This window comes from Crinia signifera, chromosome 5, assembly GCF_055691185.1.
Source record: "Crinia signifera chromosome 5, ASM5569118v1, whole genome shotgun sequence".
Classification (NCBI taxonomy): Eukaryota; Metazoa; Chordata; class Amphibia; order Anura; family Myobatrachidae; genus Crinia; species Crinia signifera.
This window is the reverse complement of record NC_139221.1, coordinates 88,451,084-88,478,233: the sequence shown is the minus strand read 5'-3', so window position 1 is coordinate 88,478,233 and position 27,150 is coordinate 88,451,084. Positions and strand designations below refer to the sequence as shown.

Here is a 27,150-nt window from a genome sequence, read left to right as displayed (position 1 = left end):
TTGTGTAATTTTAGATATCACAGCGGTTTCATGTGATAGCCGTGCTGCTGGCACAGGTATCAGTACAGTACACGTACCAGCAGCACCAAGTCTGCCATCAGAAGCAGCAGCACTGTGCCACTGACCGGCAGCAGCCCAGCCCTCCCATCTGTCACTCACATCCTCCGCCCGCTGACTCCACCGCCAGCGTCGCACACCATCTTCCCATCATCCAATGGCTACACATGAGCCGAGATCGTCGCAGCCAATCAGAAAGGAGGAGTGTGAGCAGGGTAGCCGCTGATTGGATGGCGAGATATGAGAATACAGACCCGGGCGAGATTCACAAATCGGGTCCCTGTGTGAGAGGCCGCTGGATACAGTGAGAGGAGGAGGCGGCAGTGACTGAACAGCGGTCACCGCCCGGGACTAATCTCTAGTAAACCTACAGTAGCGGCTCATTCCGCTTCACAACATCCCATTCACACACACGTCTGCGGAAAGGGGCTGTCTCCTGCCTGGCGCACGGCACTACTGCCTCCTGCTGCTTTCCTACATTTAACATCAAGGGGTTTGTGGTTTCTTGCAGCCAAGATGCCGAGCCAGGTGAGGGCGACGGATAAAGTAGCCCTGGAAGAAGAGGAGATTGTCACCTATCCCCCTGCACAGTCCTTGCAAGAACATGCACACATACCAGACTTCAGCAGATACAAGGAACTGTACCAGAAATCCATCCACAGCCCGCAAGGTATTCCTGTGTACCTGGCCAGCAGAGACAGTCATTTATGCCTACAGAAAGTTTTGTTTATGTGTATGGATTTATTCAGTCAGTTGTTGTGCTGTTGCAGCATTCCCAGATTATGAATACATATAAAGATCCGGTCTAAAGGTGCCTTCACACTTATGATATACATGATAGCGATATATCTCTCAGGTCGTATATACATCCGATCAAATTTTGACTATGTCGTCCATGACAGCATGTTTTGAGTGGGAGCCAGGTGACGCCACTGAATTTTTTATTGTTCAGTGTGAATGCACTATGGGGCCCATTTATCATGTATAGCATTTACAATGCGATCTGGGTGGAATGTTGCTGCCGAGGATCGCATTGTAAAATGCGATGCTAGCGCTGGGATGTATCATCCCGCAAGCGATCTGTGATGTGCTGAGCCGGGCACCGGGGGGGGGGGGGGGGGGGGGGTGTCTGCACATGCGTGGTTAGTGCTGACCCCCTGCTGACCCTGCTGCGCTGGCATAGGCTACATTGGCCTATCAACATCTCAGAATGGCGGTAGCCCAGGGATGCGAAGCGCTGCTGCCCGATGTTGATACATAGAAAACTATGTGGAAGGTGGCGGTGCAGGGGAGATTGCAGAAGGGTTCAGAGATTTCTGCTGCGGCCCCCCTTTGGTACATTAGGGTGATACTTAATATGGGTGTTTTCAGGGATTTAGCCACAAATATTGTTTGATAAATGCGGCCCGGGAGTTCTGCAGAAATCATTAACGTGATCGCTTGTGGAGTGTATAAAATAGTTTGTGTGCGCACCTTTTACATTTTAAAAATTGGCGAGATATCTTGATACATTCCCATTCACAATGGTCTCGAATACAATGACCTACTATGATAACAGTCCCATTCACAATGTTCTCAAATACAATGAGATAATATGATAACAATCCCTTTCACAATTTTCAGGAATACAATGAATGAAAATGTGATCATACATAAACAATAGTGTTTCTAGTACTGTGTTACCCCCCCTCTGTGTTAATTGTCATCTCCTTTGCACGTAAAGATATTTGTCTTCCTCAAACCTTTTCCTGCTTGCAGAGTTTTGGACAGCGGTTGCCTCGGAATTCTACTGGAAATCTCTTCCATCTGGGAAAGTGCTGGATTATAATTTTGACATTACCAAAGGCAAAATCTTTGTGGAATTCATGAAAGGGGCAAAAACCAATATTTGTTACAATGTTCTGGACAGAAACGTCTTGGAGAAAAACATTGGGGACAAGACCGCATATTTCTGGTAATATGTCACAGCACACAATGTGAAATGATAACAGTCATCATTATGCGTTATGTAAATGTGATTGCTGAGTGCGATAAACCAGTGTGGGTCCACATGAGAAGGATCTGTGTCTAGTGATGTAATAGCCTCATAGTAGATCAATGTACTAACATATATGAAGATATTCGCAAAGTCACTTGGGTAAGGGTGATAGGGTCGAAAGAACTTAGGGCCTTATTCTAGTTCACTCTTTCTGACAAAAGCCTTCGTAGATGGACAAAACCATGTGCACTGCAGGGGGGCAGATGTAAAATGTGCAGAGAGAATTAGATTTGGGTGAGTTATTTTGTTTCTGTGCAGGGAAAATACTGGCTGCTTTATTTTTACACTGTAATATAGATCTGACTTTGAAGTAAAACCCCACCCAAACCTAATTCTCTCTTCACAAGTAACATCTGCCCCACCTGCAGTGCACATGGTTTTGTCCATCTAAGAAGGATTTTGTCAGAAAGAGTGAACTAGAATAAGGCCCTTAGATCGACCAATGTAGGTTGACATGGTCATTATGTCGACATGGAGAAGGTAGACAAATGAAAAAGGTCGACATGAGGTTGTCATTTTTTGTTGTTGACACGGACACCATATAAGTGTACCGCTTTGCTCGCTGTGTTTCAGGCACACTATTTTCACTCTATGCCCAATTGTATGAAAAACCACCCTTTTTTTGAAACCCCCCCATATTGACCTTTTTCATGTCGACCTAATGTTTGTGTCGACCTAATGACCATGTTGAACTAATGCATATGGACATATTTCATGTGTGACTGTTGACCCATAATGGTCGACCCAATGATTAGCAACCTAATGCTTGTAGACCTAGTGACGAGACCGCATCCCAGTCACTCTATGGCTCTTAGTGCTGCGAGAGCATTGAGGCCTGTAACTTGTATTCTTATTGTATCAAATAGGGAGCTGCATTTAAAAGTGACCACAGAAGAAAGATATCTGGATAAGCTGACAACACTAGCTGTTGTCTGTCATCAAATGTGACTTCTTCTACAAGGGCAATGTGCCTCTATTCCTGAGCAACAAATGTTCCGATAGATATACTGAAACTTGAACATGTTGAAATAGTGGCTGAACTCCAGATACATTTGTACTTGAGTGGTATGTAAAGTGGTAATGCTGCCAGTTTGGTCAGCCAGGTCCCTTTTCAAAATGATAAATTAAGATGGGCATGGACTGTACAATTTTCTGCCAGATCTGGATGGTTGGATTGAAAATGTATGGATGGATGAGAGCAAATCACAATCCACCATTTGCTCCCTAACACTGGAATTGGACACAAAGGGCCAGATGCACTAAGCTTGAAATGGAGATTGATAAACAGCCAGCCAATCAGCTCCTACCTTCCATGTCACAGACTGTGTTTGAAAAATGTCAGGCAGGAGCTCATTGGTTGCTTATGTTTCAGCAATCCAATTTGGCCACCCCTGAAATACTGAAAACACACAGGGGCAGTCAAACTTGTGTGTTTTAGTGAGAAACAGCCCTGTTTTCACATGAAAATGGGGATGTTTTTGTGGATTTGTTTTGCCTCCCAGAGGCGCAAGCCTTGGCTTATTGGGCATAATTGAATAGCTCTCCCCCGGTGACCGGTGAAACAGTTTTCACAGGTAATTGCATATCCGTTTGAGTTTAAAGATTTTTTAAAAACATCATTAATTGCGAGGATGTTTTAAATTTATTAGCCATGTATTTAAAAAAATAAAATAAAACTGTAGCCCAGGTTACAAACAAATCACAAATACATACACGGCATGATTTTAATCCCAATTGTAAGCGATCTGACCAGATCGCTTAAAAATGAAATACGGATCTCTCCATGTGTATGGCCCCGGTAGATGGCGATGCGGTCATGCCGGCACTATAACGCGCAGAGATAGACGGCTATAAACCAAAACCCTTCTCAGAACACATTGCGGGTGCATTGCTTGTGTGCCGAAATTTGTGCTGAGCGATCTCTGCTTAGCAGGTCGCTCAGCATGGAGGCTGGCAACGCCCCGCGTGTATGGACCTTAACCCTGAATTACTTTGTATTCAGATACTTTTGAAATCTCAAACTTGGTCACTGACTATGTGATCTTTTGTGCTCTGTCCGTGGTATCTTCTGTCTTCTGTACATGCTGTACAACGGAGGATATTGCAAGCCACGTCACACTTGCCATTGACAACTCCTCACTGGGTTCCTCCTGCCGCAGTGTTGGGCTGAGCACATATTGCGTAGTGTGTACCCAGCATTAGGTATTATAGAATTATAATCACCATATATGTATAAAAAGTAGGTCCTTGGAATTTAATTATTTCACAAAAAACATGTTTATAGATGAGGAGCCTTAGGAAATTAAGGCTCAAATAGCAAATTCTGGCACATTTGGTGCACACACATAGGAAAATAGTGTGTAATCAGGGTAATTACCAATGTGAGACATGCTTGGGAGCTGATGTAAAAGGAAGGTAACCAAACTTCAATGAAACATCTGCAAATGTAAATCATTTAAAAGGCAAAACTGGTTGGTTTTGCCTTTTCTACATTTGACATTTTAAAACATCAGGCACACTCACTGGTATCACACTGATGCCTACAGGGTGCAGTCTATTAGCCTTTAGTCCAGGGCTCATTCTGAGCTGGGAGTAAAACAATATACCTAATAGGGTTCCGACAGTTGGTATCCCGACAGTCATTAGCCCGACGTCGGGATCCTGACTGGCCAGACCCAGACAGCATGGTGAGTGCAACAAAGCCCCTTGCGGGCTCACTGCGCACGCCACGCTGCGGGCCCGGTGGCTCGCTACGCTTGCAACCTATTCTATTCTCCCTCTATGGGGGTTGTGGACCCCCACAAGGAAGAATAGCCGGTGGCCGTCGGGAACCCATCTGTCTGTGTTTTTACAGTCGGGATCCCGATTGTCGGGACCCTGTCCGGCACCCACCTACAGTACATTACATTTTGTTAAAGCTTTGTTGATGGGGCAGGTTTAAAATGTGCAGATATGTTTTGATTTGGGAGGAGTGTGTTTTAGCTGAAATCTAAAATTAATTAAAAAAAATAAAGCTCTCAAGCATTTGTCGGTTACATGCAAAAGTAGCTGATATTTACCTTGCATACAAAAATTGAATGTATTTGCACCACCTGGCACTGCATCATGTTTATTGGTTTCCTGCCAACTCAGATCAACCCCAGAATGACAGGGGAATCATTCATGGCAATGCTTCTGTCTTAAATTGTTGAGACTGGGAGTAATGTTGGGATGAACATTGTACTAATTGTATTGATAAAGGAGAACTAACAATATGCCAATACAAAAATCTACTCTGATTTCTCATAGGAAATAGAATTTGCATATGGGTGCGGGTAGGGGTCATTGGATCGATCAAATTAAAGTCGACATACATTGTGTTGACCACTGAATGTCAACAGGCCTTAGGTAGACACAGACAAACGGTCCATATTTTTACACCATATATTGTCGCAGAGCATTGATCATATTTTAATACATTTTTATTTTGCTTGATAAAACCTGGAACAATCTTGAGGATTCTTATAGGATAAAAAAGATCTCTTAAAAAGAAGAGGATTTAGACATTTGGAACAATCTGCGCAGGATTTTGTCATCACTCCTGTACCTTATAATAGGTCGACATGCCTAAGGTCGACAGGGTAAAAAAGTCGACACAGGCATTTGGAAGGTCGATGGTTAAAAGGTCAACATTGTTTTTTTGCGGGTCTTTTGTCCTGAATGTCATCATGGACACCATGCCGGTGCACCTCTGCGCTCTCCATGCTTCCGGCACGGTGCCTCGCTACACTCGGAACACTATTCTATTCTCCCTCCACACCCTAGTGGACGGTAGGGCATGAAATACTGCCTGTCGGCACATGACGGCTGAAAAAAAACATGAAAAACCCAAGTCCACCTTTTGACTGTTGACCTTCCCAATGTCGACCTAATGCTTGTGTCGACCTTTAGACCCTATCGACCGTGGGTATGATGACCTTTTGTCTGTGTCAACTTAAGGCATGTCGACCTTCAGTGGTCGACCCAATGTATGTTGACCTAAATTGTGTCGACTTAAGGACCGTATACCATGCATGGCGTGAATCATTTGCTTTTCCCATGTTTTCTCTCTATTGACTAGAACTATGTGTGACATTCAGTTTAACGATCTTACATAATGATCAAACAAATTAATTGCTCTTTGTCGTTAACATATAGGACATTGACGGTATAAAACGAAAGGGCCTATATTTAGTTTAGTAATTACTGTGTAAATGCCGTCTGAACAGGTCAGTCTATAAATATCACTAGGCTGATCTGGTATGCATGTTAATGGCTGCAGCTTGGCAAGACTTACCATTACATAAAACATAGGGGTGTTACTATAAAACAATATAACTTTATATATAAAATGTTTTGCTGAAACACGTAATAGATGATAGATACATTTGAATTATAGATTCAGCCATATTTGAAGAAACCCCCCCCCCCCCCCCCACAAAGAATTGTTTCCAACAAAGGGGTCAGTGCAATTAGGGGTGATGTTCTCACACCTGTGAGACAGAGCAATACTGCTAGATTGACAGCTTTTTATTTGTAGCCCTATAGGAGATGAGATCAGGTGCTGGTGGGCGTCCCTTTCTGCTGCTGTTGCTGTTGTTTATACATTGCAGCAACTGCAACTGCCCACCCCTGTCCCAATTGAAATGACCTCCTGCCTGGCCCAAGTTGGAGTGGTCTGAGCAAAGCTTACCTCTGCCCTTTACCTTACCTTCTCTCCTACATATATGGATACAAAGGGTGCCGGACGGGGTCCCGACAGTCATTAACGTGATGTCGGGATCCGGACTGTTAAAACACTGAAAGCCAGGTTCCCGACGGCCGTCGGCTATTCTCCCTCGTGGGGGTCCATGACGTAGCGAGTCACCTTACCCGCAGCATGGCGAGCGCAGCGAGCCCCCAAGGGGCTTTGTTGCGCTGGCCATGCTGTCTTAGTCCGGCCAGTCGGGATCCCGATGTCGGGCTAATGACTGCCAGGATCCCGACTGTCGGAATGCATAACACACCCGGATACAAATACTGTATCTTCGCAGGTATAGGGGTATATTCAATTAATGTCGTATCAATTCCGACATTCTTTTGTCGGAATGGATCTGACACTTCCATTCAATGCAGCTGCCAAATCCGCATGTCAGATTTGGCTGCATTTCCGTCAAAAGCAGGTGGATCCGCGACTATTCCGCCAATCCACCTGGTTTCCGATAGGTCGGAGCATTCCAACCTGTTGGGAGAAAAGCAGCCAGGATTGAATAGATCAGAACCCCCTAAATCAGTTGGAACCTGCCATCTTTCCGACAAGATGACAGTTTTGACTGTAACTGAATATACACCATGGCATCTTGCTGATGTGTCCGCACCGAGCTCTTGTGAATAAGGCATTGAAGTGACCAGTGGATGGGAACATTTTGAATGGTTATTTAGTGGGAAAAAACACAAACCATAACAATGCAAACTATTCATTTTATTATGCCCTATACACAAGACAATCATTTGTACTGATACACAGAAATACATGTAATATCAAAGTGTAAGGACTATATACATTAACTGTATTTGTGTATGTTGTTATTATTAGCTCCTCTATATAAGGCAGCTGTGTCTGGGTACATTTGGTGCTTTGGACTGATTTATGTTGGTAATACATTTCTGCTACAATATCTGGTTCCACGTCACTAGGGCAGGGCCCAGGGTAGGACCTGTTTACACAGACCGTAATAAGGATATGTGTCCCTTTAACTGCTAACATGCCTGGGAATAGTTTTGTCTCAGTGAATCGGGGACAACTTCACCAAACTTCAATGAAACATCTGCAAATGTCAATCATTTAAAAGGCAAAACTGGTTGGTTTTGCCTTTTCTACATTTGACATTTTAAAACATCAGGCACACTCACTGGTATCACACTGATGCCTACAGGTTGCAGTCTATTAGCCTTTAGTCCAGGGCTCATTCTGAGCTGGGAGTAAAACAATATACCTAATAGGGTTCCGACAGTCATTAGCCCGACGTCGGGATCCTGACTGGCCAGACCCAGACAGCATGGTGAGTGCAACAAAGCCCCTTGCGGGCTCACTGCGCACGCCACGCTGCGGGCCCGGTGGCTCGCTACGCTCGCAACCTATTCTATTCTCCCTCTATGGGGGTTGTGGACCCCCACAAGGGAGAATAGCGGGTGGCCGTCGGGAACCCATCTGTCTGTGTTTTTACAGTCGGGATCCCGACGTCTGGTAAATGACTGTCGGGATCCCGATTGTCGGGACCCTGTCCGGCACCCACCTACAGTACATTACATTTTGTTAAAGCTTTGTTGATGGGGCAGGTTTAAAATGTGCAGATATGTTTTGATTTGGGAGGAGTGTGTTTTAGCTGAAATCTAAAATGAATTAAAAAAAATAAAGCTCTCAAGCATTTGTCGGATACATGCAAAAGTAGCTGATATTTACCTTGCATACAAAAATTTTATGTATTTGCACCACCTGGCACTGCATCATGTATATTGGTTTCCTGCCAACTCAGACCAACCCCAGAATGACAGGGGAATCATTCATGGCAATGCTTCTGTCTTAAATTGTTGAGACTGGGAGTAATGTTGGGATGAACATTGTACTAATTGTATTGATAAAGGAGAACTAACAATATGCCAATACAAAAATCTACTCTGATTTCTCATAGGAAATAGAATTTGCATATGGGTGCGGGTAGGGGTCATTGGATCGACCAAATTAAGGTCGACATACATTGTGTTGACCACTGACCACTGAATGTCAACAGGTCTTAGGTAGACACAGACAAACGGTCCATATTTTTACACCATATATTGTCGCAGAGCATTGATCATATTTTATTACATTTTTATTTTGCTTGATAAAACCTGGAACAATCTTGAGGATTCTTATAGGATAAAAAAGATCTCTTAAAAAGAAGAGGATTTAGACATTTGGAACAATCTGCGCAGGATTTTGTCATCACTCCTGTACCTTATAATAGGTCGACATGCCTAAGGTCGACAGGGTAAAAAAGTCGACACAGGCATTTGGAAGGTCGATGGTTAAAAGGTCGACATTGTTTTTTTGCGTGTCTTTTGTCCTGAATGTCGACATGGACACCATGCCGGTGCACCGCTGCGCTCTCCATGCTTCCGGCACGGTGCCTCGCTACACTCGGAACACTATTCTATTCTCCCTCCACACCCTAGTGGACGGTAGGGCATGAAATACCGCCTGTCGGCACATGACGGCTGAAAAAACCCATGAAAAACCCATGTCCACCTTTTGACTGTTGACCTTCCCAATGTTGACCTAATGCTTGTGTTGACCTTTAGACCCTATCGACCGTGGGTATGATGACCTTTTGTCTGTCAACCTAAGGCATGTCAACCTTCAGTGGTTGACCCAATGTATGTTGACCTAAATTGTGTCGACTTAAGGACCGTATACCATGCATGGCGTGAATCATTTGCTTTTCCCATGTTTTCTCTCTATTGACTAGAACTATGACATTCAGTTTAACGATCTTACATAATTATCAAACAAATTAATTGCTCTTTGTCGTTAACATATAGGACATTGACGGTATAAACCGAAAGGGCCTATATTTAGTTTAGTAATTACTGTGTAAATGCCATCTGAACAGGTCAGTCTATAAATATCACTAGGCTGACCTGGTATGCATGTTAATGGCTGCAGCTTGGCAAGACTTTCCACTACATATAACATAGGGGTGTTACTATAAAACAATATAACTTTATATATAAAATGTTTTGCTGAAACACGGAATAGATGATAGATACATTTGAATTATAGATTTAGCCATATTTGAAAAAAAAAAAAACCCACAAAGAATTGTTTCCAACAAAGGGGTCAGTGCAATTAGGGGTGATGTTCTCACACCTGTGAGAAAGAGCAATACTGCTACATTGACAGCTTTTTATTTGTAGCCCTATAGGAGATGAGATGTGGTGGTGGTGGTGGGCGTCCCTTTCTGCTGCTGTTGCTGTTGTTTATACATTGCAGCAACTGCAACTGCCCACCCCTGTCCCAATTGAAATGACCTCCTGCCTGGCCCAAGTTGGAGTGGTCTAAGCAAAGCTTACCTCTGCCCTTTACCTTACCTTCTCTCCTACATATATGGATACAAAGGGTGCCGGACGGGGTCCCGACAGTCATTAACGTGACGTCGGGATACCGACTGTTAAAACACTGACAGCCGGGTTCCCGACGGCCGTCGGCTATTCTCCCTCATGGGGGTCCATGACGTAGCGAGTCACCTTACCTGCAGCATGGCGAGCGCAGCGAGCCCCCAAGGGGCTTTGTTGCGCTGGCCATGTTGTCTGAGTCCGGCCAGTCGGGATCCCGATGTCGGGCTAATGACTGCCAGGATCCCGACTGTCGGAATGCATAACACACCCGGATACAAATACTGTATCTTCGCAGGTATAGGGGTATATTCAATTAATGTCGGATCAATTCCGACATTCTTTTGTCGGAATGGATCTGACACTTCCATTCAATGCAGCTGCCAAATCCGCATGTCAGATTTGGCCGCATTTCTGTCAAAAGCAGGTGGATCCGCGACTATTCCGCCAATCCACCTGGTTTCCGATAGGTCGGAGCATTCCAACCTGTTGGGAGAAAAGCAACCAAGATTGAATAGATCAGAACCCCCTAAATCAGTTGGAAACCGCCATCTTTCCGACAAGATGACAGTTTTGACTGTAACTGAATATACACCATGGCATCTTGCTGATGTGTCCGCACCGAGCTCTTGTGAATAAGGCATTGAAGGTGACCAGTGGATGGGAACATTTTGAATGGTTATTTAGTGGGAAAAAACACAAACCATAACAATGCAAACTATTCATTTTGTTATGCCCTATACACAAGACAATCATTTGTACTGATACACAGAAATACATGTAATATCAAAGTGTAAGGACTATATACATTAACTGTATTTGTGTATGTTGTTATTATTAGCTCCTCTATATAAGGCAGCTGTGTCTGTGTACATTTGGTGCTTTGGACTGATTTATGTTGGTAATACATTTCTGCTACAATATCTGGTTCCACGTCACTAGGGCAGGGCCCAGGGTAGGACCTGTTTACACAGGCCGTAATAAGGATATGTGTCCCTTTAACTGCTAACATGCCTGGGAATAGTTTTGTCTCAGTGAATCAGGGACAACTGTTACTAACTTAGAGGGAAAATCGCAGGTTTTAAAGATTTGTCCTAGGAAATGACCCTTAAGGCCCATACACACTGGGCGACTTTGAGCTGAAAGTCGCTCAAAACAGGAGGTTTGAGCGGCTTTCAGCTCAAAGCTGCCCAGTGTGTATGGCCCGGCGGTGAGCGCTGCTGCGCGCTCCCGCAACATCTCCGGGAAAGCCGTTCATCTGTTGGTAATACCAGCAGATGAGCGGCTTTCAGATAGCGCTCCGCTATGCAATGTCGTCCTACCCCGTCCGTCGGCGCCGGGCCGGGGGAAAGCCGCTCAGTGTTTATGCACTGAGCGGCTTTCCCCTCAGCGATGATGGCGATCATCGCTGTCCATACACGCTGGGCATAGTCGCCCAGTGTGTATGAACCTTTAGCCGGTTACACATCAAAACGAGTGACAACTGTGTTGATGGTCGGGGAGATTTCCATTTGTCCCGGACGATAGCAGATTGCCGGTGCACACTAAGTAATGTAATGAACGACGGAACAATCTCTCATTCTATCGTCTGTAATATGCTATATGAAAAAGCCAGTGGTCATATGTTATATTTAGTGGATGCAGTCTAATAAATGATGTAATGCTTGCTTATGTACTTTGAGCGTTTCAAGATAAAAATGTGTCATTCGGAAGCCAAGATATTCTATATCTTATCTTATAGACTTTAATCTAGCCCACATCCTAACATTGCTGCTATGTACAGTGCGGATCTAAAAACATGGAATTAATACATATAGTGGTGTTCATTCTAGCACCCGCCATCTTTGAAAACCCATGCAGTTCCTGTTCCCTGCCTGGGGTGTCGCTGTCTGCTGTGCTGTTTCTAGCAAAAGTCTGCTTTGCATATCAGTGCTGATATACAGACCCCACTCTGCTAGAAGCACTAGAGCAGACAGCAACACCCCAGACAGGGAAGAGGAACTGCATGGGTTTTCAAAGATGGCGGGTGCTAGAATGAACACTAATATAGTATAAGAGGATTTATTTATACTGCCTAAGTGGTTGGCATGCCTGGTATCTATATCATATCATCCTTTCAAATTGCCCTGGATATTTTAAATTTTTATGCACCTATTTTATTCAGGGAGGTTATTGTTTTATAATACTCTTTTTATAGACATGTGAAGTCATCCCTTTTATTGCTGCTAATAAACATGATAGCTATAGGTAACCTTGCGTTACTGTTGTATAGGATCATCCAGTGTATAGTTAATACGTCACCAGGACAGGATCAGTGAGTCAGTTGCTCAGTATAGTACACTTTCCTGATAAGACATTCGGTACTTGTTTCCTAGCACGGCGCCCACGTTTTTTTATCTTATGCCATAGTTTTGATCGCATCGCATGCGACCCGATCACATGGGATGCGACCCGATCGCATGGGATGCGATGCAATCAGAACCGATTTTTTTAATTGTACAGGCACCCTGATGGGTGATTACTATGTTAAATGCACCACCATTGTTAATGCCACCCCCACTATGAACGCCAACCCAAAGCGTGGAGAGCGCAGTGAGCCTGCGAGAGGCGGCGGTACGCGTCCTCTGACCTTTTCATACCCCCACTATCCACATCAGTGTGGAGTTGATTTTATATAGTGTGGCGAGCCCGAAGCGTGGCGAGAGCACGCGGATTACTTCACATGTATTCCGCGTCCCCTCGCGGGGCTCGCTGCATTTGCCACACTATATAAAATCAACTCCACGCTGACGTGGATAGTGGGGGTATGAAAAGGTTGGAGGACGCGTACCGACGCCCCTCGCGGGCGCGCTGCGCTCACCACGCTTCGGGTTCGTGTTGATAGTGGGAGTGGCTTTAACAATGGGGGTGCATTTAACATAGCAATCACCCATCAGGGTGCCTGTACAATTAAAAGTCGCATTGCATGCCATTGTAATGGCATACGATGCGACGCGATATTAAAATTGTACAGTTCGGGTCTTAGGACCCGAAAATCGGGTCCCATAGCATACCTTAATTAGTGGTATGCGATGGCATGCGATGGCATACGATGGGCGCCGTGCTAGGAAACAAGTACCAGACATTCTTACTAATGAGGTTTAAGAGGATAATACAGACTGTACTAAAATAGATGCAACAATTATAATACAATTCATTTGAACGTGTTTGCTCAGTTATAATACATAGAATATTTGGATACTGTACTAAACTCACATCTTGTTGCTGTGCTTAGATGGCTCTAGTAATAGTACATTTGTATTCCATACATAGCTGGGTGGGGTATAGGAGCCCAACAGTCATTAGCCCGACTTAGGGATCCTGACTGCCCAGGCTCAGACAGCTGGGGGTGCGCAACAAAGCCCCTTGCGGGCACAGTGGACCCCCACAAGGGAGAATAGCTAGTGGACGCCTGGACCCCGAGTGTCAGCGTTTTAACCGTCGGGATTCAGACGTCTGTGTAATGACTGTCGGCACCCCTCTGGCACCCCCATAGTTCCATGTTATCCATTTCTTCAAGCTGTGGGTCTGAATCAGAGACATGCGCATTGCAGATATTTATGGTGTTGAGCGTTTGATCATCCAACTGTGGACGCCTCAAAATGCTCAAGGTCAACATAATGAGAAGGTCGACATGGAATTGTTATACACATGAAAAGGTCGACATAAGTTTTTTTTTTAATGTTTTTGGGTGCTAAATTGTAGATTTGAGCACGATCCCCCAAATAGCTTACCACTTTGCTCTCCATGCTTGGGGCAGGCTACTAATTCCCAGTCATAGTCCACATGGATGGTAATGTATGAAACTCATGTTGACCAATTGAACCTGCTGACCTTTTGCCCATGCCGACCAAATTGTGTTGATCTATTGACGGATGATCTTTTGACAGTTGACCTATCATCCTGATACTCAAAAATATAAAGTAGGCGTGTCTCCCTACATCTGTAACCCCGTAATGCACAGTGCATGTTTTCCAGGTCTCCTCACACAACCACAAGTGAAATAATTAGCTCCACCTCTGGATCTTTTAAAATGTGTCAACGAGTAATGAATGCGCCTGTGCACCTACTGAGTGACCTGGACAACGCGAGCGGAGTGGGGTCCTGAGGACCAAGTTTGAGAACGTCTGCCTTAAAGCACAAAGCATGGCCCATCATGGCCATTCTGCACATCCTTAGGGATAATTGGGGAGTCAATTCTCAGACGATCTGTGAGCGCTGCTGTGTTTATAGACAACTGCTTGGATTTGTGATGCCATCTGTGGGTGGCTCAACACATTTCCATGTGGCCAAAGCAATAGCATCTTTTCGCACATTTGCTGCAATCTGGTCACGTGAGCATCAGGTTTCCTCAATTATGCTCCAAGGCAATTCCCCCAAGACCCTTGTACTGTGTGAGGATTATTACATAGGAAGATTGGCAGGAGGGTTGTTAATCTGAGTAGAACACTTAAAACAGATTTTAAATGTAAACAGGTAAACGTTAACAATGTTTTACAGAAATGTAACAGCGTTTGCTGACTAAACTAAATGCATTTCCAAAATGTATTTTTAGATAATGAAGAGGTATGTGGCCAAGTCACCTGTCTGTACAACATACCTGAATAATTGTTTCAGGTTTAGTTCTGATTGTGGGGGAAATTTACTAAAGGAAATTTGTAAAAAAATAGGTGTGTTTCTATCCAGAAATACACTTACTTTTGACATTTACTATCCCGAAAATACGGCAATTCGTAGTCGTATTGATGTGCTATCAATACGAATACGAATTGCCGTATTTTCGGGATAGTAAATGTCAAAAGTAAGTGTATTTCTGGATAGAAATACACCTATTTTTTACAAATTTCCTTTAGTAAATTTCCCCCTAAATGTCAGCATGACATTGTACAAGAACATAAGGAGGGCTCTTCCCAGGAAAGTAGTATGCAGAAGCCAGGATTGCCTGATTGGCTAACACAATAGCATATAGGAAACGGAATAATCGCACAATGACATCACACTGCCCATGGGACCTATTTTACAATGTTGAATGTCACTAGCATGTACATTTTTTTTAGATCAAAATTCTAATACACTGTGTGTAAGTAGAAAATTAATATTTTTGTATTAAAGTGTGTCGTGTGTATAAAATATATTGCATGACAATCAGGGCCATATATGTGTTACTTATTCCCTTTTTATTCTTGTGTACTCTCAGGGAAGGCAATGCACCGACTGATTCTTCAGTGATCTCCTATAACGACTTATTGAAAAAAGTCTGCAAGATATCAAATGTCTTAAAAAGTTTAGGCAAGTTTTATGTTTACTTATGATGTTGTGTGTTACTTTCTACAGAATGGGGTTGATTCAGGTTTGTTAGTCCATGAGAAAACCAAGGGCCTGATTCTTGCAAAAACAAATCCTCTCTCGAATGGACAAAACCATGTGCAGTGCAGGTGGGGCAGATGTAACATGTGCAGAGAGAGTTAGATTTCGGTGGCGTTTGTACTTCAAACCAGTATTTACCCTGCACAGAAACAAAATAACACCCAAATCTAACTCTCTGCACGTGTTACAATTGCCCCACCTGCAGTGCACATGGTTTTGTCATTAGAGAGAGAGACTTTGCTTTTGCAAGTGAACCAGAATCGAATCAGACCCTTAGTTTGCTAATGGACAAAACCACGTGCACTGCAGGCGTGATAAATATAACATACAGAGAGAGTTAGATTTTGGTGAGTTATTTTGTTTATGTGCAGGGTAAATACTGGCTGCTTTATTTTTACATTGCAATATAGATATCAGTTTGAAATCTAACTCTCGCTGCACATGTTACATGGTAGCAAACCAACTTGAATCACCCCCAATGTTCTTTTTCTTTCTGTCAAAAAGAAAAAAATACAATAAATGTGAATTGAGCAGTCATATTTTTTAAGAGGCACACATAAATGATGTTATATACAGTATGCACTGCCCATAGCAATCACGGATGTGGAGGATGTGAATTCCTCTGTCAATGGTTTGCTCTTTTTATAGCTCTAGTCATCATTTTCTGCTAATTGTACATTGTGATTATTCTCCTCGGTAACAGATGCAGCAAGACTATTTTTACAATAAGACTGTAAATACTGGTAGTATTACTGCAATATGGAATTAGAATGAAATTACTAGAGCTTGTTAAGGGCCCCTGATTATGGATGCTATAGTGCAGCGGTTCTCAAACTGTGGGTCCCACCCTTCTCAGCATGGGGTCGTGACTCCATGTTGCTGACCATCAGGCTGATGACTTTTCTAATCTCAGTCAGTGATTCAAGGAGTCTGAAAGATCTGTTGAGTTGTCTGTTATTTTAGACTCCTCCCATCATGTTGTGCCTTCACAATGCTGCCATACATGTGCTGTCTGCTGACTACACATGTGACGGGATGACCTTCTGCAGTAACTTACTGGGGTCCCGTAATTATTGTTATAGTTTAATGGGGTCCCAGAGCAAAATAGTTTGAGGACCCCTGCTATAGAGTCATCCACAGAATAGTGGGCTATAGATGTCAATGAGAGTAAATAGTATTCAGATTGACCAAAAAGGGCAGTCTGGGTCTTTCTATTAGTTGATGCCATCACAGGCTCTCCAGCCACCTAGTGAGTGTGTGCAAGCACGTAGCTATTTTGGCTTCTGTGGAACGGTAAGGTATTCTATTTGGAAGTACACAGAGAACACGTTAGATGTCACAAGAATGACAAATGAGGAGCATGAGGTTATAAGAGTCCCTGAAATTGAGTAGGCTCCTTTATTTTTATCTTTGTAATAAACATAATTGCCTACAATAATAGTTTCTGAGCAGAGTTCATTACTCGCGGAAATAGAGTTAAATAAAGTTAGTTTCACATCCAGGTGTATAAAGTGTTTCTATATGCAGTGAGGAGAGGCGAAGGCGGAGTTGCAGTTGTGTAAATGGCTAACTTCTAAAGGGGTGTACACACTGTGAGATTTTGGCAGGAGATTTTGACTAGATAGTCAAAATCTCCTTGAAGGTTAGTCAAAATCTCCTAGTTTTTCTTCTGCTTAAGGCCCGTACACCCTGGGCGACTTTGAGCTGAAAGTCGCTGAAAACAGCAGGTTTGAGCGGCATTCAGCTCAAAGCCGCCCAGTGTGTATGCCCGGGCGATGAGCGGTGAGCGCTGCTGCGCGCTCCCGCAACATCGCCGGGAAAGCCGTTCATCTGCTGCTTATACCATCGCCATCCTCCGTCGGCGCCGGGCATTGGGAAAGCCGCTTAGTGTGTATGCACTGAGCTGCTTTCCCCGCACATCATCGCTGTCCATACACGCTGGGCATAGTCCCCAGTGTGTATGGACCTATAGTCAATATTTTCTAGCATAGATTGCTTAGCATAGATTTCCTGTGCAGGCAAGGCAATTTTGATTAGATCTTAGACTATCATCGCTTAGTCAAAATCTCCTGTGCATCTAGTCAAAATTGCTTAGGCACAATTGTCCATTAGCCAAAATCTCACCATGTGTAAGGGGCTTTAGTGCAGCTGGTAGTTTATGCAGTTCTGATGCAATATATTATGTATCCAGCTGACTATTCAGGCTTCTAGAAGGGTTCATTGATTAGATAATAAAATAAATACAGCAAAATCAATATAACTTCATATCAGTATGGTTCTCTTCAGTTGTTTAATCCAGTTTAATCCATTGTTTTTGGAGATCAATCAATCCCATTTAATAATATTATTTACTTTTAGGTGTGAAGAAAGGAGACAGAGTAGCCATCTATTTGCCAATGATCCCAGAGCTGGTGTATTCTATGTTGGCATGTGCCCGCATTGGTGCAGTTCATTCTATAGTGGTAAGTGTATGCTGTTATATAATGCCCTTCACATGGCATTCCTCTGGATCACTGCCCCACCCATTGTATTTATAGAGCAGTGACGGCGGCTTGTGCTGGCACAGAACAGTCACATGGCAGGGCAGACTGTTCTGGTCAGCATGAGCAGAGCTCTAGAAGCAGCCTCCCATGAATAATGATTCCGCTTGGAATTATCCCTAAATCTTAGTCAGAGTACCTCACCTGGTAATGATTTGACACCACTTTTCATGTATAATAATCATCTCCGTCATGCGCCGGATCTGATCCTATAGTAATGTCAAACAATGCCTAAAATTCTTCTTGTTATTTTAGTTTGCTGGCTTTTCCTCAGAATCGCTGTGTGAACGAATCCTGGACTCCCAGTGTGCTGTCCTTATTACTGCCGGTGAGCATATACTTCCATATTTTCTGCATGTACTTAGAATACATAACATAATACCTCTCAGCAGTTAGTCGCGGGACTAAATTAGATCTCTGCCCAAATCCACCCAAAAGTCACCTAGATCCTCTCCAAACCCCAGCTCCGTAAACTCTGAAATGCCTGCTATTGGGCCAATTCTTTTAGCACGGGCTACTAATGAGACTGTCCCAGCAAAATCAGAATATCTGAGATCTACAGTATGTGCGATATTCCTTCTCTGCATTTTGTTAGTGAGATAACTATGTATGTATCTTTTCAGATGGTGTGTTCAGAGGAGACAAACTCATCAACCTGAAACATATTGCAGATGAGGCAGTCCATAAATGCAATGAGAAGTATGATCATTTTATCCATTTCTTAGTTTGTGTAAAGATATCTATCTATCGATCGATCTATCTATCTATCTATCGATCGATTTACAAATATATATATACAAAGTAATCAGTGCCATGGTATAGTACTGTAGTCTACAACTATTGTCAGCCCTTATTACTCACTTGCCCTATAAGTGTACTGGCATCAGCTCACCCTGGCAAAAGAGATGTTAATAAAGTTGGTTGAGCAAATACGGGGAGAACAGTGCGACCTTAGGCGTCACAATTGCATTCAAATATCCTTTCCCCCCTTATGAAGTCCAATGGACGAAACGTGTTGAGATTCCCCAGTGCTTTCCTTTATGGTTGGTGAGTTACTGCCTGCTACTATTGTGTAGCTTTTTACTTATTTTGCCACCTACCTTGTGGAATATATACACACTGTGCACAGAATATACAACTTAAGGAAAAATAAAGGGAATCGGCTCAAGTTTAAAAAAATCATGGTGACCTTTTGACTGTCAACCCAATGCTTGCGTCAACATTCCAACCCTGTCGACCTTAGCCATGCCACCTGTTTCATGGGTCAACCTTCAGTGATCGATCCAATGCATGTCAACCTAATATGGTTGGACCCAATGACCCAATACCCGTAACTAGTAACTGTATGTTCTAGTATGTAATCCTGGGTATTGTATATGAATCCATTATAAAGATAAAGATAAAGGGACATTTGCACCTAGGTGGCCTAATGCATGTACAATATTACAGTGCCCATTACTGTATTGTAAAAACTGATCAGGTGAAATCCATTGTAAATGTGGTAATTTGGTAGACAGGAGGTACACTAGCTCAGCTAGATTATTATATATTATTGTCTTCCTTTACTGTTATATCGTTTGCCCTTTGTACGGCGCTGCAAAACACTATTATATTATATTTTATAAATAATAATAGTTATTGGGTTGGGTATATATACACATTGAATATTTTTCTTACTTTAAAAAAGGGCCCGAGTTGTGAGGAACTGCATTGTGGTTAAACACCTGGGTGGAAAGCTGAACAATCAAAACATAACAAAACTCCAGGTAACTTGGCACATAACTTCTGGTTTATGACTAACATGTAATTATAGGCTGATACTTTCAGAAACAGATTAGTATGATTTATGAAATCAGAGTAATAATGTATTTTGTGTAACACTTGGGCCGCATAGATTGCATTATTGCCTTACAGCACTGAGGTCTTGGGTTTGGCCAACATGGCCCTAACTGTGTGGAGTTTGTATATTCTCCCCTGTTTGCTTGTATTTCCTCAAGTTTACTCCCACAATAAATAAAAAAGAAAAGACACACCGGTAATTTAATGTAGATTGTAGTGCTGCAGAATATGTGTGAACTATATAAATAATGGGAAATAAAGAAATCATTTTGTCAATGTTGCTGAGGAAAAATGGTCTCTTAACATATCAGTTATATGGAAGGTTATGATGAAATCACGTTTTCAGCATCATTGTGCAGCGAGTCATTGACAGCATTGGTTATTGATTAAAGTTTTTTTGCTCTGTCCGCAGACTGCGTGGAACCCAGATAGTGACAGGTGGCTGGATGAGCTGATGGCAGAGGCAAGCGAGGAGTGTGAGCCGGAGTGGCTGGATTCAGAGGATCCTCTATTCATCCTCTACACAAGTGGCTCCACTGGGAAGCCAAAGGTAACAACAGTAGGGTGATCTCATCATAACAATACCAGCATCTGATATATGTATTACAAAATGTTTAGCTTCATAAACAAAGACCTGATTGCAGCATACATTATAAATCCTGCAGACCAGTGCAGAAGTAATACATGGCATACACCAGACTTTGGTCACCATTCAATTTAATGATATAAATGTCTTCCCTTCCAACACTTGCTACATTTATAGGCACTGGGTTTGAGTTGCACACAGCTGCCTGTGCTGCTGCATTTGGAATGTGGATGTTAAGGTAGCAGGATTGGAATGTGACTATACACACGTCTTCCTGCATCTGTATCACACCCACTATTTTCCAACTGCAGTCGCAGCTATGACAATGAGAGAGTTCACTTTCATGCATCTGCCTTGTTGTAGCCTATTTGACACCCAGAAACACCCATTTCATGTATGACGAGAAGCCTTCGAGAGTCATCCGGAACGCCCGGCGATACGGAGATGTGTGTGTTCGCCACTGAGCATGTACAGATTGTGATGGCATATGAATCTGTGTGTGTTAGGGGCAGATTTATTGAGCTCTGTTTTTTATCACCGGCCAATCAGCTTCTAACTGTGAAGTTACAGGCTTGGTTTGAAAAATGACAGGTAGGAGCTGATTGGCCGGCGATAAAAACCAGACACTTTATCACTTCACCGAGCTTAATAAATCTACCCCTGAGTCCCTTAATATGCAAAGACATTATGCATATTTGTCAAAATAAGATTAAACTTGGGTCAAAGCATTCATCAAAATCGAGTTTAGCCTCTTTGTTAAGCAATCTTGTACTGCCACTACTCCTCCACATTTCCTCAGGATTTTCTCTGTTCAGTTATTGTTAGGCCCCCCATACATTAGCCCGACTTGTCCTAGGGACAAGTCGAAACCCGATTTCCCCGGCAGCTCCCCGGGAGGTTTCCATCATGATAAGGCACTTGATGTGCCAAGTTGTGCATATGATAAATCGCCATGCGATTTATCATATAAAACTCCCGGGGAGCTGCAGGGGGAGAGCGGGGTGAGGGACACTGGGGAGCAACAGGGGGGGAGCCGGGCATTGTAGCTGTCAAATAGGCAGCGGGCGGTGGGGGGGCGCTGGAGAGCCGGGCTGGGGACACAGGCAGCAGCGGGCGGGGGTGGACGCCGGTGAACGGAGCTGGCCGGGCGCAGCATGACCGGGGACGGGGAGAACGCTGCAAGAAAAAAACAAAAACATTACAAATGAATTGGAAGCCAGTGATTGGCTGAGAGCTCTCTCAGCCAATTGCTGATTGGCTGAGAGAGCTCTCTCAGCCAATCACTGGCTTCCAATTCATTTGTAATGGTTTTTTTTTTTTCTTGCAGCGTTCTCCCCGTCCCCGGTCATGCTGCGCCCGGCCAGCTCCGTTCACCGGCGTCCACCCCCGCCCGCTGCTGCCTGTGTCCCCAGCCCGGCTCTCCAGCATCGCCCTCCCCAGCGTCTGTCACCGCTGACGCTGCCCGCTCTCCCCCTGCCTGGCTCTGGCGTCCCCCGCCCGGAGGCTGCACATAAGATTTAGGAAATCTTATGTGCAGCCGGTCCGACTGCCCGACTCCGATCCGATGCGCACGGGACCGCGCATCGGATCGGGGGGGCTGTCAAACCATGCGATTTGGGCCGATTTCATGGCCCGATTCATCCGAATCGGGTGAAATCGTGCCCAAATCGTATAGTGTATGGGGGCCTTTAGACTCCTATAACTTGATGCCAGACGTATAATACTAAAGAGGTGTACACACGGTGTGATTGCTTTGGTATTCGATCCTGATTCGATCAATGGACTATACAGTACAGATCTCTACTATATAGTCTTGCCTCCACAGTCTATTTTTCTATTCGATTTCGATGCCATGTATTAGTATCAAATCAAATGCCTTCGATTTCCTTTTAGATTCAAACCCTGTGTACGGGGTACACAGGGTTTGAAGCTAACTTTTTTAAGCTAACTTTTTGTTTGTAAGCTAACTTTTTGTTAAGGCAAATGATCTAATTTAACATTAACTGGTCAAAGTATCAATGTCGGGGAAACTCCTACAAGAATATTTTCAAGAAAATGTCACGTCACTTCTTCCACATCGCATGTGAGACTTATAAACACATTCTTTGTTTTGTGACATGTACAAGCAGTGCCACTCCCTGTCTAAATAGTTTATCTAGGTCAGTGCGACACTTCTGTTTTCACACACACCGTATCTACAAAGGCTATTTTTACAGTGTTTGATTCTGATAACATTTAAGACTTTTTTTTTTTTACATGTTTATAGTTGCAACATACAGTATCATTTAAATAGACAGGAAATTCCTGATGTTTCAGTTCTAGTGTACCTCAGTGCAGGAATGTCTGTCACCTCAGTGTTTTTGACCCTGAGTATAGGAACGCCTGTTGTTCCAGTGCTGGTGCACCCCAATACAGGAAATACCTGACGTTTCAGTTCTAGTTTACCCGAGTACAGGAATGCCTGTCACCTCCGTGTTTGTGAACCTGAGTATAGGAATGCCTGTTGTTCCAGTGCTGGTGCACTCGAATACAGGAAATACCTGATGTTTCAGTTCTAGTGTACAGTGTATCTGAGTACAGGAATGCCTGTCACCTCAGTGTTTGTGAACCTGAGTATAGGAACGCCTGTTGTTCCAGTGCTGGTGCACCTGAATACAGGAAATGCCTGTTTTTTACAGCAGTTATTTTCGTTTTATCAGTGCTGGTGCACCTGAGTACAGAAACTCTTGTTGTTGTCTCTAAGGGGCTAATTCAGACCCGTTCAGCAGGGTCTGAATTCGGCCCCGTGTCTGATGGAAGGGTGTCTGCGTATGTGCTTATATGCACATGTGCATGCCTGCTCGGGGTGGGCAGCTGATGTCAAATGACATCAGTGCCCGTCCCCTTTTCGGTGATCAGGGGGCGACACACACCGTATTTCACACACACCGTATCTACAAAGGCTATTTTTACAGTGTTTGATTCTGATAACATTTAAGACTTTTTTTTTTTTACATGTTTATAGTTGCAACATACAGTATCATTTAAATAGACAGGAAATTCCTGATGTTTCAGTTCTAGTGTACCTCAGTGCAGGAATGTCTGTCACCTCAGTGTTTTTGACCCTGAGTATAGGAACGCCTGTTGTTCCAGTGCTGGTGCACCCCAATACAGGAAATACCTGACGTTTCAGTTCTAGTTTACCCGAGTACAGGAATGCCTGTCACCTCCGTGTTTGTGAACCTGAGTATAGGAATGCCTGTTGTTCCAGTGCTGGTGCACTCGAATACAGGAAATACCTGATGTTTCAGTTCTAGTGTACAGTATCTGAGTACAGGAATGCCTGTCACCTCAGTGTTTGTGACCCTGAGTATAGGAACGCCTGTTGTTCCAGTGGTGGTGCACCCGAACACAGGAATACCTGATGTTTCAGTTCTAGTGTATCTGAGTACAGGAATGCCTGTCACCTCAGTGTTTGTGACCCTGAGTATAGGAACGCCTGTTGCTCCAGTGCTGGTGCACCCTAATACAGGAAATACCTGATGTTTCAGTTCTAGTGTATCTGAGTACAGGAATGCCTGTCACCTCAGTGTTTGTGAACCTGAGTATAGGAACGCCTGTTGTTCCAGTGCTGGTGCACCTGAATACAGGAAATACCTGACGTTTCAGTTCTAGTGTATCTGAGTACAGGAATGCCTGTCACCTTTGTGTTTGTGACCCTGAGAATAGGAGCGCCTGTTGTTCCAGTGCTGGTGCACCTGAATACAGGAAATACCTGATGTTTCAGTTCTAGTGTATCTGAGTACAGGAATGCCTGTCACCTTTGTGTTTGTGACCCTGAGTATAGGAACGCCTGTTGTTCCAGTGGTGGTGCACCCGAACACAGGAATACCTGATGTTTCAGTTCTAGTGTATCTGAGTACAGGAATGCCTGTCACCTCAGTGTTTGTGACCCTGAGTATAGGAACGCCTGTTGTTCCAGTGGTGGTGCACCCGAACACAGGAATACCTGATGTTTCAGTTCTAGTGTATCTGAGTACAGGAATGCCTGTCACCTCAGTGTTTGTGACCCTGAGTATAGGAACGCCTGTTGTTCCAGTGCTGGTGCACCTGAATACAGGAAATGCCTGTTTTTTACAGCAGTTATTTTCGTTTTATCAGTGCTGGTGCACCTGAGTACAGAAACTCTTGTTGTTGTCTCTAAGGGGCTAATTCAGACCCGTTCAGCAGGGTCTGAATTCGGCCCCGTGTCTGATGGAAGGGTGTCTGCGTATGTGCTTATATGCACATGTGCATGCCTGCTCGGGGTGGGCAGCTGATGTCAAATGACATCAGTGCCCGTCCCCTTTTCGGTGATCAGGGGGCGACGAAGCCCGTAGTCGAAACGCGTTAGGCGTGGCTTATTCTTGCTGACGGAGTGACGTCCTGTCTTCCACCTGTGGTCCCGGTGATCCTGGTCGTGTGTGGCGAGGTTCCTGCGTCTTGGTTCAAAGATCCTTGGGTCTGCGGCTGAGTGGCGGTACTCTGTACATTTCGAGGAGGTCTACTGTGACTGAGTTTCTACTAGGCTGGCAAGCATATTCATTTAAACTTTCAATGTACGTGAGCCTTATTGTGCAGTAAAAGTGTCTTTAATTATATGCTCATGGTTGCGTCTCTTCTCTGGTTTTTTTGCAAGTGTACTACTCGGATCTTGGTACGATCCTTCTGGAAGAAGATTGCACACATTGAATGACATTGTGGACATATTGCATTGAGGACTTTTGCGCTGGGTATCTTGTCTTTTTCGTGTGTGTTTGTATGTATGTATGTATATATATATATATATATATACATACATACATACATACTTACATACATACATACATACATACTTACATACATTATATATATACATTTTTTGTTTTCTCTTTTCTTTTTGTGTTGAATTTATTAAAAATAAATAAAATGCCTGAATTAAAAAAAAATGTTTACTCACTAAAAATAATTAAAATGAAACAGATTATTTTATGAATAACACTGTAGGTACAATATATTAATAGTAATAATAATAATAATAATAATAATAATAAAAAGTAGTAATAGCTATTTCCACCTTGGCTCGGTAGTCCTCCAGTATAGATCACTAGCCATACTTATGTAAGTACTTATGGTTGTGTTCTCTTGCACCTCTGTTATCTTCAGGGCGTTTTGCACACAGTTGGAGGATACCTATTGTACACTGCGCTAACATTCAAGTATGTCTTTGACTACCACGAGGATGATGTTTATTGGTGCACAGCAGACATTGGTTGGATCACTGGTCATTCTTACATAACCTATGGCCCATTAGCCAATGGTGCTACAAGTGTGATGGTAAGTTGCCTAAACTATTGTCATTCGAGGGTTGTATATGTGGTATGTTTGCCTCTCACATATGACCTTGTTCAGGATTTTCATATAACATTTCTCCCAGACCGCAAATGTTCATCCAAAACACCTGTCCGATGGTAACACTTTCTTTAGAACGATCCAAAAATGTTATGTTACAGTATATGGCTATGAAAATGTTCTGTACCAGTCAATGCTAATATAAAAAACCACCAACATGTATCTACAGTAATCACTTGTTTCGTAATATCTCCCAACTTCTGAACATTGCCAAAGACCTGTTCCTCTCATCCCCTCTCTTTACGGGTTTGGGTCATAGGGTCGACTCAGTTAAGGTTTACACTCAATAGGTCTACCACTATTGGTCGACTGGCCATAAGTCAACACCTGGAAAAGGTCGACAAGGACAAACAGTCTACACAAGCAATATGTTGACATGGATAGGTCGAAATGCGTTTTTACTGGGGTTTTTTTGGTGTCTATGTCGAGTTACGTCGACATGGACACGTATCGGTGTACCGCGTCACCTCGCATGGCTTGCTTCGCTCGTCATGCTTCAGGCACAATATTATATTCTCCCTCTGTCCACTTGGATAGTTAAGTATGAAAACACCTGTCCTGGAAAAACCCCCCAGGAAACTCATGTCGATCTTGTCTATGCCGACCTATTGCTTGTGCCGATCTAAGCTATGTTGACCTTTGTAAGGTGTCAACAAAAGTGGTTGACCCTATTGAGTGTCCACCTAATTAAAATCAACCGCATACCCTCTTTACCTCCTTCTATTGTTTATTTATTAACATTCATTTATATAGCGCAAACATATTCTCTGTAACGTGCTGTAGGTTTTTTTAGCCATTCCCATCAGTTCCTGCCCCAGTGGAGATTACATTCTGTATTCCTTATGACATGAACAGCCTCACACTAATACAAACTAGGGTTATTTTTTGTCAGCGTACTAACCATGTTGTGCAGATGGGAGATTCCCCTCAAAGCTATTATAATGTATGTAATGTATTTTCTGGATGGATCCCCTGGGTGCCCAGGAATCAGCATAAGCCATCACACACTTACATTAAACTTACAATATGATTGCAATAAAAAGGATGAGGGTGAAACATCAGCCCCCAATACCACTGGGTGCCGGACACGCTCCTGACAGTCTGGATCCCGACAGTCATTTACC

At 43.5% G+C, this 27,150-nt stretch overlaps 1 protein-coding gene across 1 annotated transcript in view; it reads left to right on the top strand.

Annotated features, from left to right (window-relative positions):
• The first annotated feature begins 294 nt into the window (after nt 1-294).
• LOC146080390 (acetyl-coenzyme A synthetase, cytoplasmic-like) overlaps nt 295-27,150 on the top strand; it is a 43,427-nt gene continuing 16,571 nt past the window's right edge. The window contains exons 1-9 of the mRNA XM_083187629.1: nt 295-727; nt 1,816-2,011; nt 15,483-15,574; nt 18,011-18,114; nt 18,448-18,520; nt 18,816-18,891; nt 19,880-19,958; nt 20,444-20,581; nt 25,781-25,951. Coding sequence (XP_083043755.1) covers nt 574-727; nt 1,816-2,011; nt 15,483-15,574; nt 18,011-18,114; nt 18,448-18,520; nt 18,816-18,891; nt 19,880-19,958; nt 20,444-20,581; nt 25,781-25,951 — 1,083 coding nt within the window. The 5' untranslated portion in view covers nt 295-573. The remainder of the gene's footprint in view (nt 728-1,815; nt 2,012-15,482; nt 15,575-18,010; nt 18,115-18,447; nt 18,521-18,815; nt 18,892-19,879; nt 19,959-20,443; nt 20,582-25,780; nt 25,952-27,150) is intronic.